Genomic DNA, 13,627 nt, shown 5'->3' on the forward strand with positions numbered 1-13,627 from the left:
CACCTTCTGTATACTGTGTACTTACTGGACCTGTTTATTAAAAACACAGTAGATGGGTTTTGTTTGTTTTAATGTATCTACTTATTTTGCAATAATGTACTAACAAAATTTACACAAGATGACTTTTGAGATTTGGCAATACATAAATAAAGTTGCACAAGACCGAACTCGTTGTATTTAACATCTTTATCACCAATACTGTGACTGAATCCAATCCTAACTAGATTTTAACTGAACATTATCTAATATTTTTTGGCCATTTGAATGTTGCTTCCCACTCCGTTGCTTTGGATTAATGCCACTTCTAAAGGACTAAATGTAAATCATGGGATCTTGGTGGTGTGGTTCTATGTTTTTTAGAAGTCGAATGCGGATTGACACTCTTTAAATGTATGGCAGCATGTGAATAAAAATAAACATATATATTTCCAGCATAGATTTTGGCAGTGCTGGACAAAGAGCGCTATTTATTGGAAGATACACACTATGTTTTCAGTTTACCTTGATTTATGACATTTTTAATGGCAGCAACAGGAAGTTAGTTGTGTGTGTGTGTGTGTGTGTGTGTGTGTGTGTGTGTGTGTGTGTGTGTGTGTCGGGGCCTCTTCTGGAGCATAAAGGGGCTCAGTGCTGAGTGAGAGAGTCATAGCTGATGAGCACAGAATACTAATTCTGTTGCCACAGTCACCACAAGCAGTCACACACACTCTCAAATCTTGCTACGTTCTCTTCAGGAAAAATCTCCACAGCGTCTGTATTCCACGGTATGTGATTACTCTTTGTCAAAAGCAATGGCGTGTGTGTGTTTGTGCATTTTTCTCTGTGTCTGTATGTGTTTGGATACAGTTAAGGGTTATCAAAACACCTGTACGTCCCATGCGCCACCACAGTGTGACAATAAACACCGCTCACCCATGCTGCTGAAGACACAAACACAAGACAATTCGCACAATTCTCTCTGCTCTAATTACCACAGAAGCTCACAGTATCCCACGATGAGAGGATGAGCTGACTGTGTGTGAGTAAGTAAGTATGCATGAGTGTTTGCAGGTGACGGACCACTGGCTCTTGCTCGGTGCTGGAGTGGTCTGGCCTCAAGAGTCAGAACAAAATCCCAGTCCTCTCTTTTTACAGCCCCCGGTAAATTCAGTCTATTACCCTCCCACTTGTGTTTGTGTATGACAATCCGCACCCTGCAACTGTGCTAATGAGACTTTCCAATGAGAGTAATGGAAGTGTTGTTTGAGTATGTGATCAAAATATTCAATATGCAGTTTGTAATAAAATGTATTCCTTGTCGTTGAAGCAATTGACCATAAACAAATATAAAGTGTTTTATAAATATATATATAAATATATATATTTTTTGTTTTGCTCCAATATGGGGTATTGGGCTATTACAGAAATTAAAACAAGCCATAATTTACATCAAGTCTCTCTCACTGACGATTGGCTCCCCATCACTTAGTGTGCATCGGTCAAAAAAAGTCATTGCTGGCAGTCCTTGCTCTCTTGCTTCTGTAGAGATTGCTGGTGGATATTACAACCATGACCTCGAAGTGTCACAGTTGCACATGTATATTGAGGCAATGGACACCACAACAGCCTTCGTATCCTTGAATATTTGGTTTACATTTTAATATCCATGCAATACTAAACAAATGATGCCTCGGCCTTCTTCCCTCATCGTCAAACCCAATACCAAACTGTGTCTGACACAGTTTGTGTTTTATGCCTTCTGAGAGTAAATAACTAAGTCTGTAAGTATATGAAGACAAGTCTGGACTACAAATGAGGCATTTCAGTTCATTTGGAAGCAGCGTCCTCTATGTGAGACAATAATTACCAGTGGTGTGGACCTGGGGCTTTGTGGGCTTTGTTGACTCTTAGATGCACAAAAATCTATGTGATACATTAAAAGAAAGGGAAAATAGTATGATATGACCCCTTTAAGGACAGTTTGAAGCAGTTGCCGCATCTGGTGTTTAACCTTTCATAAAGATGAAAGATTTAAAAATGACACCTCTCTTATATTTGGTATGGTATATAGCCACAAACATTGTTGTATAAATCAGTTTCACAAATCTTGTCATGATTAGAAAGGAAAAAAAAGATCACGAGAAACAGTTCCACAATAAATCCTCTCTGGCAAACTTGAGACGGAAGCTTCCACTTTTAGTCCCGAGTTATGCCGTATAAGCCAAGTAATTTAATCAAAGGAAAACCAAGGAATCTACTGCGGCATGATGGATGAGCCAATACATACAGTATGGTGTAATTTCCCTGTCAGTGATTGATGAATGATCGAGAACAATGATGTTAGTTTCATTCTCTGTATAAAGACATTCGTTGCAGAATAGGACAGCCTGGTGTCTTTTCAACCTCAGTTCGTATCGAGAAATATATGAGCACAATACGATATTCTGTGAAAGGGAAATTTTCAGATTAAGTGGGTGAAAGGCTATTGGCAGGAGGAGTGGAAAACCCAATGAGAGACAACAAGGTGATCAGTATCTTGGTTCAGATCACAGCTCTAAACCCTCATACCCCGCGGTTCTCAATTGAAACGAAAGAAGGCAACTGTGGAGCATGTGCCATCCATCATACGGACTGTTGCACATATGCAGGCCACATAGGTTCATGTATGTCAACACATCAACTCTTTGTTGGAAAAATAGAATTGCTGGATATCATATGAAGTACATCATAAAGAATAGAAATACTTGACACAATGTTTAAATTTAAACCACGTTTTTTACGAGCAACTCGATTTTATCGGTGGAACATGCTCACACTCCGGGTGGGCTATTCGCTGCTTTAGGGATTTACTGTATTCAGTCGCCATGATAAAGGTGATCACTGGATGTGCTTTTTGTCGAGGTTAAAAGAAAAATCTGAAAACACTCAAGGCTCTGTCAGTATTGTTATGAGTAATTCATTGGTTCATAAATGGGGGGGGGGGGGGGGGGGGGGAATGCAGTTTTCCAAACTTACTCAAATCCAAAGCCCATTTTCTACTAGCAGAGCTCTTCGCTGTGTCCTTCTGTCACTGGCGATGAAAATAATAATATGGGGACTGCAGACACATTTCTGAGTTTACTACTTAAAGTTGAGGTCAAGGTAAGAGTATAAGGCCACAGTGTGAACAAAAACAAGTATTTTTTTTTGCACGTGTTAAAGCTGTATGATGATTTCACTCATTGGATGGGAAATCCACCTAACTGAAACGTGCAATCTCACTTATTTTGAATGAGAAAAAAAGGTTAAATATGGTCGAGGAAAGTGTTGCACAGACCGAACTCGAAACCTGACTGTGTCTGTCCTTGTGCACCTTGTGTGATTACTTGTGTTTTCTAAGACTTGCATCATGCAGAGAGACAAAAAAAATATAAAAGATCTCTGCCATAACGGCATTCTGCAAGTTGGCCTTGTGATGTAGGGATTTCTGTACTACATTTCATTTGCAAGTACAATGTTTTAGAGAATGTAAAAATCAAAACAAACAAGAAATTATCCGCGGTTCCTTGTCCGTGCTTTCTGTCATATGAGACATTGTAAAACCCAGTTTGGTTTGTACGGCACTCAATGTTTTTTTTGTTTTTTCTAAAGTTAATGGCATTATTTTTTTAAGAACGCATATTATACAAGGTGCGAGACAATCAGCGAAAGTGTGATATGTTATATCTTCTTTAATGCATCAGACTTCATAAAGCCAGGTACAGGCACACATACACATCAGCACATTTTCTTTATCAACTCATCACTTGGACAGGAGCCCTTTTTGTCAGTTTTCAACACACTGGATATCTCTTTAGGGCCATTTTCCAGAGCCTCTTTGAGGGGCGACTGTTGGACCAGCTGCACCAATAGTAGACGCCAACAGGAAAACGGCACTAACGGCTCAGAACAAGTAACACAGATCGTGTAAAGAGGTCAGAGGGTTTTAGGGCGATAGACACAGACCTCCAAGCATGGAACTGGGGATCGTGTTTGAGTCCAACGCCAAGACTAATTTATCTAACTTTTTTATTTTTAAACATATCCTTTGTTAGAAAAAGTACTGAGTTCGAGGTTGATTGTGAGAATCATTGTAAGTATTCATGGTTGTTTGTCTCGGTTGTCTCTGTGATAGCCCTGGGAAAGGACTAGTGGCCTGTCCAGGGTATACCCTGCCTCTTGCCCAATAGGTGCTGGGATAAGCTCCACTTCAGCCCCCATGTGACCCTGAATTGGATACGGCAGGTATGGAAAAGAAAGAAATAAGTGAGGTTGAATGATGCTCAGAAAACGTTATGGTTAAGCTTTAAATTACTAAATTAAATACTTTTTTTTTTGCAGGAACCATTGCTGACATGTGATATTTTGCCATGACAACACAGACATAGTTTTTTACCAACTCGGATAACCCTGTGTATCCATGTGGCACTTGGGGGTACTTTGTGGTTTCAGAATTGACGCTATGGACCTTATGACCAAGTGCCATTATGTGAAATGTTTGGAGTTCTCACACTTAAATGTGTGTTTGTGAAAACTTTCACGAGGATACAGTTATATTTAAATAGGGAAAAAAACAATCAAGCTGTTTTACATGGAATTTTCAGGGAGCAATACCTCTTTATACCTCATCTATATGGAAATGAGAAGATGTTTGTTTATCTGTGTTTTAAACTGATATGCGGTTCAAATCTGTTCAGTGTCAAAGAAATCCATTCATTGTTTTCATGGGCAGAGTCCCAGGGCCTCTCTTGCCGAAATGGAAATATGGATGTGGATTGCAAATTTAATGCTGCATTAGAAACTGCATGTAACAAATACTCATACATTTGAAATAAGTTCTGTCTCCTTCAACTGGGGTGAGAGATGAACAAACAGGCTTCTGCGAGTAAATTCCTTCATAATCAACACATTGACTGGTACAAAGTAATAATGTCCTCAGGTCAACCACTGCCAGGCGAAGAATGATTTTGTCATTGTGCATTTTCATTTCTTCAGCACAAATAGCAATTAGGTGAATAGTATTTTTAATGAAAGTTAAAACCGAGCCAACAACAAACAAGCCTCTTTAGTAATGTTTCTCGATTCAACAAGAAACATTGACGTCAAGCCGATACATTTAGTATCGGCACACTGAGCTCAAATCATTTTTGACTCCTATTCATTGAAAAGCCAAAATTTTTCACAGACTCATTTATTTTGTGCTAGAAAAAATAAACACCACATGATCTGTACTTTGTAACTTGCACTGTAGTTTTCTCAACTTTCTTCAAATCATTCAGTTCTCTCTGAGCTCCATAATGCTGACCTCTTGTCAATCATCTTGAAGGATAGATAGCCAGAAAATGCAAGAGTGAGGCTGAGGCTCCTTGCAAGTAACCATTTGACCCATCAGGGTTACAAAGAGAGTCAAACATCTAGAGCTTATTTGGAGTCAAAAGTAGCACTTATTGCAAAATTTCTGATTTCTTTCTGACAGCATTACAATATGAAAAGAAAATATCGGATACCTCCAAATTGTGGTAGAGCTGTGTCCATGGTTAGAAACTGTAAGATGTCAATGTATCAGCCTCTTGTTTTGTGTAGGGCAGCATCCGTGTGACACGACAGGAACCTGTTTTGCATTCCAGCAAGTAGGATGAGCTTGCCTTTTCTTTTTGGGATCAAGCAATAATGGTCACATAGCCTTCAAAATGGCCCCTACACCTTTTATTAAGGGCTAGATGACTTACCCTTATAAAACAGAGGGATAAGACCGAGAAAAAGAATTGAGATTGGACCTTTCTGTGACATCCCTTCCTTCACCCTTTACATTCAGACAGTAGGAGATTGCATGACTTTTCAGGCAGATCAGGTTGGTTGTTAAACAATAACTATGCTGAAGCGTCATCTGGCACTGGTAGAGACAAACACAATTTGCTCTGATGAACAGATGCCATATCAGTTAAAAATAGAGCCAAGCCACAAAAGTAGCACCAGTGATCTAGAGTTGAAAGAAGTATTTTACATTGCACAGTATAGGTAAAAGGAAAACTAAGAAATTAAGATGATAAAGGGAGAATGTTGAAATTTCAGCTTGGCTCTCAAGTATCTCTGACTCTGCAGGAACAACAGGAACAATTGTGTTTGTCTTGTAGTGGATAGAGAAGAGAAACAGTGGAGAAGCAGAGTTGAAGCAAGATCCCCTGCTCTGACAGTGTAAATATCAGATTTACAGTAATTCTGACATTCTAGGGTAATTAGGACATGAGGGAGTTGTGTGGAAGAAGATAGTTTTCTACATCTAAAGTCTTGCTTACACTTCTTTGGATTATATAACCATGAAGGGATCTTTACAATTTAGTGCAACTTTAGTGAGTGATGTGACCAGCTGCTAACCAACATGTAAGCAAAATTTGCATCTTTGAGATTAAAGCTGCAGTCTGCGGGATTTGTTGTTGTCATACGTAAAGTCCTAATTTTTGGCATTTTAAGAGTTTACATGGTCTATCAGAACGCTTGAAGTTGAAAACAGTGACCTCCGTAGTCGCAAAATGCAAGAAATGCTTATTTTTTAACCGAAAAATAAAAAGTTATTCAACTTCCTGTCCCGCCCCATCAAAACACATGAGAACTCGTGCACGTAGACGTGCACGCCAGATGCGCTTACACGACTCCTCATTCATCAACTCACCTGTCATTTGCGATCATGGAAGACACAGTAAGTAGACTAGCCCGTAATGAAGTTCAATAGTCCAGATAAATAAGCGTTGGGACGAGCCTACCTTGTATCGCGCGTGCACAATCGGTGATTGACAGGCAGCAGAGCCCAGCTCGTAAACCTGATTGGTTACCTTTTACCGGTCCGGTCTGCAATTTTGTAAACAAACCTGCTGGCTTTGGAGGGACCTAGCGGGACATATAGGGGACCTAGAGAACTCTTTTTTTTTTGTATTGGGGTATTTAATGTACTACTTTCAGAATCTCCGGACAGTTCCAGGCATTATGCTTGAAAAAGAGTTGCAGACTGCAGCTTTAAATGAAGAAAACGCCAACTGGGTTTTCATACAAATGGCTGGACTAATTTGGCATCACCAAAATATTGGTGTTAATTTACTGAGGGGCTGCATGTGCCCTTTCAGGCCAGGGAGAATGGGTGGAAAACTCTATTCTACGTCATGGATCTCCCTCTCCATGGATATTCGGCAATAATAGGCCACCTTGCCAACTGAAATAAAAAAAACATTCACTTTTCTGTTCGTAAAGCAATACTTTTTTTAGAATTCTTAGGATAAAGACAAATCAAGCCTTGTAACACAAGTATCCTGGTTTCACATGCCTATTAGCCACCAAAAACAAAATTAGAAGCTTACGAAACTTTCTCAAGCAAAAGAGAAACTACTTCATACACTTGTCTTTCTCAACCCACCTCTACATTAATCAATTATAATTTCATTAGTATAAACAACCTGGTGGCTGTAATGAAGGGAAATGATTAAAAAAGCTTGAGTGCATGAGCTTGTGCTATTTTATTTTGATTAAACCCGTTTTCTACATTACTTACATAAATATTCAGATCAATGCAGATGCATGCATGCATCCACATTCTATGTGAAGGGATTTTTGGCTTCATGTCCAATCTATTGATGTATGAATGACCATTTTCACAAATTTGTGCTTGAGTATCGTATCTGATCCTATCCTTTTACTGTCAACAGATGGTTTCAAACACACAGACAGTAAATGCACAATAAACAGCATGGAGACTGATATTCTAGGAGCCACACCTCTTGGCCACATGGGGGAATCTAAAATATAGATCAAAAGCCAGATTTTCTGTCAGGCATTACAAATCTTTTGATGGAAGGTTTAAAGGGCTTCCTTTGAACCACTTCATTTTTTAATTAAAGGCCAACACGCAGAAGACAACATTCAAATAATAAATTCTCTGTCAAGCAGAGAAATGTGACCTCCCTAGGTTGTATGAAAAAGCTAAGATAACAAGACAAACTTTTGAATTTCAGCAATGCATGGGCTACTATTCTTCTAGGAAATATGTGTCATGGCGTGTTGCAAGGCATAAATAATTCTCCAGGCAGAGAAAGATGGTAAAAGCAGCACTGAGGCAGAGTCTGGTTAACTGTCAGAAACATAGTCCTACCTTGTCGAACATCTCTGGGTGCTATGGCGATTGCGTCATTGGAATGCAGCTCAGTGACGCAGCAATCATCAGGAAACAGTGAACCATTGCTGAAACTGTGAGGCGTCTCTGGAAGTAACGGAATAGGTGGTGCCATGATGTTGTGATTTGGACATATACAGCCTGTCTGGGTCATCCCGCAACCATCCCCCTCAGAAACGTCCTGGTCGCCATTGTGATCTGTGCGCAAACACTCTTCAAACCATCGGCAGAGCACGCCACAGGTGAACTGACTGGAGTTCTCGTTGTTGATGAGTAACACCTCTACCAGTCTCTGCTCCAGCAATTCCTTAGTTACCTGAGGCTCATCTGCAGCCGGATGTCTCGTAAGACACAGCTGGATAAAGTTCTTGTCAAACTGTAGGAAGGAGTAAGGTCTTTCTGAGCTGGATTGGCTCCCGCAGAGATCAATGACTTCCTGATCCCTGGCTGTGACTGTCTGTAAATGAAGGGGACAGCTTTGATTGGCCAGGTGGTGATCAAGAGAAAGGAGCATGGGGGAGTGTGTCCGGCAGATGACAGGTTGACGGCTGAAACGGAGGTAGAGGGAATACTTGGTGGGATCTGGATTTTCCAGGGACCAGGAACAACCAGGTCTCCTGGAGGGAAAGAGCTCCCTTAGGGAGAAAGAGCCATAGAGCACTCCTGCTACAAGGCTGGAGCACGGCGACGAGATGGGCGAGGGGGCCCCCTCTACCCCGCTGCTGGGGATGCTAGCGGCAACCCCATGGGCAGCCTCAGCCAGGGCAGAGAGGGGAGCTAGAGCGAGGGCAGACACAGCAGCCAGGGCCCCAGCCACAGCCAGGAGGGAGGACAGCACAGACAGGCACACCCCACCAGCAGTGTTCATCCTATGACATTCGTCCTGCAGAGAAAGAGAAAAAGAGAGGATAGAAAGATCGGGTTGATTATTAGACATATATGGGACCATCATCCAACAAACCTCACAAAAATCAATATGAAAGATTGTAAGGCACTGTAGAAGTTGAGACAGAAGAATCACGTCTCTTTTGCGAAATTTTTTGGACTGATTTCTGCCTCGCCTAAGAGTAGGACACAGCCGTCTTTGTGACAGCAGTTATCATGAAGTTTTTCAAATGTGCACACACACACACACACACACAAACACACACAAGAACTGTCAAAACCAAAAACACATCCCTGCTGGGCGGGATTAAAAGGGATGATGACTTGGCTGTTGAGACATGCACTGTGGGGCCTGCTCTACCGTTTTCAGCTGATATGTGCACACATGGGCACATGCACACAAGCAAACTACACACACACACACACACACACACACACACATACACATGGAAAGACAAACACCATCCTGCTGAGCAGCTCCCCTAAGGCTCTGGCAAACTATTACCATCACTGACACAGTGAGGGTCCGCCAAAAGCCCGATTTTGACTCACAAAATAACACACACACACACACACACACACACAACTAACAAAGCCCCTTCCCCCACCATTTATAGTGTTTTAGTGTTTTGCGAGACCCAACTTCAGCAGTCACTGTACTTTTATTCACCGTCTGCTCTCTCACACAAGACTTTCAAGTGGTTCGGTGAAAATGCGGTTTGAGGAGAATGTGTGGGAGATTGGGAATGTTCGCCACACACAACCGATAGCCTCCTAGAACGATGCTCAAGTTTCTGCTAAACATCCCTGTGCCCTGAAAGTCAGCTGCTGCCTCTTTGCGGCACACAATATTTCTACAAGATAACACTGTAAATATTTCAAACTTTTCAAAACTACAACAAGAAGGACTATTAAAACCAGTGCATGACTGTTTAAAACTAATACGTTGCAATACGACAGCCCATTTGTTCTAAGCCAACTGGATATATGTAAATAGAAATTATTCATTTCCTCCTGTGTTCACTTGTAAATGACAGTTTCGCTCAATCTAAACTCTTTACCGAGTAGCTTGCTCATGTTTTACGTGCATGCTACCATCTTGTACTGGGGCAAAACCAAACCCAGCTAAGGAGCTCCTTACTACTGCTGTGAAAGTCAATTAATTCCATGGCAATTATTATTATTATTACCAATCCTATGTCAATTATCCCACACTTAGGATACAAGGGACAGAATATTAATTCGAAGAGTATGAGAATGATGTGAATTATGTCCTCTGGCTTTTATTTCCAACAGATCATAACCCAATATAGTTTACATTAGAGAGAGCTAACCACCATCATCATCATTTAAACACCAAATGAGGGATAACATGTAAAAAAATGGTGTCCTAAACCTCCAAGAGAGTTCCAGAGAGTTCCAGAGTCAATGTCAAGGCACATTAAAGCTGTTCTTGGGGGACGTTGTGACCAAGCACCTTGCTAGGACCCTTTACATTGGTGTCTCCTGTAATTTATTACCTGTCCGTAGCATGATAGTAACAACCAAGGTTACATCTCAAAAGTGAGATGCCTCTGCAGAGACCCACTGAATGAAGGATGTGTGAGGCTTTAGAAACTCTTCCCCTAGGCCCAATTAACAGAGCGTTTCCAGGATTTGCACACTTAAATGGGCTGGGTAAGATCTGTTTAAGGTCTGCGTCAGACTTCACTGTCAGGAAGGTGACATAAGGACTGGATAGTAAGAAGCACTTTATACTGTAGGTGGAGTTAAGTGGGGTTAAAAGTGCATCCAAAGCAGGGAAATGACCACTAATAGAGCCGAAAGGATGAGGGAGGGAAGTTATCCATTAGAATTATTGAAATTATGCAAATACTCTGAAAAAAAAGGTAGGTAATTTGCATCACACCATGAAAAATGGATGATGTCTTTTGGGTTCAAGACATTCTTCTAATGTTAACTTAGAGTGACTTCTAGAACATAAAATGGTAAACTATCATGCTCAAGGATGGTAAACCAAAACATGCAAGTTTATAGTGTACACTATAAATCTGCTATAGTCATGGGACAAAAGTCACGACCATGGGAGGCCTTGGGAAGGTCCCTGTGACTAGAATATATCCCAGCTGTGTAGAATGTTGACTTAGAGAGTGTCACGTCTGTGGGGTTTTTGCCACATTTTTAGTTTCTGTTTCTGTTTTACCATGTCTTAGTTTTGTTACGTTTTGGTTCAGGTCTTGTATTTAGTTTTGCCATGCTATGCCTCCTTCTTCCTCAGTGTTTCTCCAGCCTTGCCATCAGCTTCACTTCCTTCACCTGTGTTTTCCCCATCAGCTGTACTCAATCACCCTCCACAGTATTTAGTCTACCGGTTTGTCCATGTTCATGGCCAGATCGTCACTCGTCACTGTCACCCGTCACTGTCACTGTCTCAGCCAAGATAAGTACCGTTCTAGTTATTCCAAACCATAGCCATAGTCCTGTTTTGTTTAACCCATTGAGGCCGGGAAAGCATTGCCGCATTTCTACCTTTAAAGCCGGGGGCGCTGTTGCGTTATTCTACCTTTAAGGCCGGGAAAGCGTACACGTCTTTTTTCCTGTATAAGGTTGTTTCGCACCAATTATTGACCTCTGCGCCAATTAAATCAATCAATCAATCAATTATACTTTATTAATCCCCAAGGGGAAATGCATTATTATAGACATGTGAGAGTGTCGTCATGTTCCTCGTGTCATTGTTTTGAAGATAAGTTATATCGAACAAGCATGGAGGACTTTCAGTGGGAAGACATTTCAGACGGTAGCGATTGTGAGGAGTTTCTTGGCTTTGATGATGCTGATGAACGTTGTGACCCAATTGATCAAGCTTTATGGCTAGCACATATGTTTGAAGATGACGATAACGACGAGGATGATTTTGAAGGGTTTGAATGTGAGTGGAAGACTGACAATTACCACCGTAATCGACGGAGAGATTTCAACTGCATACCAGGGGTGAAAGTCGATTTACCTGCAGATGCCACACCGTTGCAGGCATTTAATCATATTTTTACTGAGGAGATTTGGGCGCATCTCGTTTCCGAGACGAATAGATACAGTGACCAGGTACTTCAGACTCCAGCTCGAGCAAAGATGGCAAGTTGGTCACACGTAACTGTGCCGGAGATGAAAATGTTTATTGGAATGTGTACGGGCATGGGACTCCTTGTGCTGCCAGTACGAAGAGACTGGCGATAAAATAAATAGATAAATAAATCATTTAAATATAAAACTAAATTATATTTTATTTTATTACTGTTTTCTAATTGAAAATAGCGCTGTTCCTGCACTTTACTTTTTATTTTATTTTATTACTGTTTTTTTTATATAAAATAGTGCTGTTCCTGCACTTTACTTTTTACATTTTCTATTTTCGTGAAGGTGTATGTAAATGAACTCAATTTCCAAAGAAAGCCACAGGTGTAAGCTCTCAAATACTTTTTGAATTTTGTTTCTATCTGCTACAGAGGCTGAGAAATCAATCATTTAGTAGGCGTTGACACAATTTCTGAATTTCCAGAAAAACTTCAGGTTTTAGGGGGTCTTTCTGAAATCGCCCATAGGTTTTACAGGCATTCTTTTCCAGGCGTTTTAGGCCTAAATGGGTTAACCTTAGTCATGTTTTGTTTTTATCACAGTTTAGTTTTTGCTATCCGGCTCAGCCGCTCTTTTTGTTAAAATCTGTTTTTGAAAATAAATCAAGTTTAGTTTTTTGAAAGAATCTGCATCCACATCCTTCCTCGCACCCACCCTACCTGACAGAGTGGGTAGCTACATTTCAAGTACTTCAGCACAGCTTATTTTAGATGGAAAAATAACTGCTATGATTCATACATGACATTTAATTCATTATATTGTTGTCATTTATTTAGTAAAGTATAAAGTGATAGAGAGGAAAAAATAAATAAAACACAGCCTGCCATGTGAAGCTGCTTTGTTAGGACATGCTGTTATTTTTCAGTATTTTTATTCAACAGTATTTTACTGTATTTCTTAATAATCTTAATTTACTATTAACTTGTAAAATTGTCACCTGAAAATAGTTGCTATAATTTAGCCAACAAGTCAAGCAATCAGAATCATCAAAGTCATTATTTATTTAAAACTTTAAATATGACAGCATGCTGTAAAGTACCCCCACCACAAGAAACCGGACGTAAATATGACTCATATGAGCATTTCCACATTAAGGAAAATGTCATTCTCGAGTATTTCCTTAAACAAGTCATAAAGTCTCCTTAAAGAGGGAAGAAGAGAGCTGCGTGGGACACACGTTCGACACCCCTGGTACTTATTTATTTTTCTCTCAAGAACTACGTTCAGTAATAAACACACTTTACCAAAAACTTACATCACTTCCTGGTTGGGTTTAGACAGTGAGATCACTGTAAGGGTTACAAATCAAAATAAAAAAATGTAGTAGAGAAATGATAACATATACCCATATAGATATGCAATATAAGTAAACGCACTGTGAAATAACAGAAAAATTCTTTGCATTGTGAGTAAAAGTACTGTCAGTCGACGTGAGGAGATGGTACCGATGTG

General features: G+C 40.3%; 1 protein-coding gene across 13 annotated transcripts in view; it reads right to left on the reverse strand.

Annotated features, from left to right (window-relative positions):
- The window catches only part of adgrb2 (adhesion G protein-coupled receptor B2), a 253,955-nt gene that overhangs the window by 163,816 nt on the left and 76,512 nt on the right, over nucleotides 1-13,627 (reverse strand). For all 13 annotated transcript variants that reach the window (XM_075449014.1, XM_075449024.1, XM_075449016.1 and 10 more), the window contains exon 2: nucleotides 8,135-9,038. In XM_075449014.1, the coding sequence (XP_075305129.1) occupies nucleotides 8,135-9,023 (889 nt within the window). In that variant the 5' untranslated portion in view covers nucleotides 9,024-9,038. The remainder of the gene's footprint in view (nucleotides 1-8,134; nucleotides 9,039-13,627) is intronic.

Source organism: Odontesthes bonariensis, chromosome 18 (assembly GCF_027942865.1).
Source record: "Odontesthes bonariensis isolate fOdoBon6 chromosome 18, fOdoBon6.hap1, whole genome shotgun sequence".
In the NCBI taxonomy this organism is placed as follows: Eukaryota; Metazoa; Chordata; class Actinopteri; order Atheriniformes; family Atherinopsidae; genus Odontesthes; species Odontesthes bonariensis.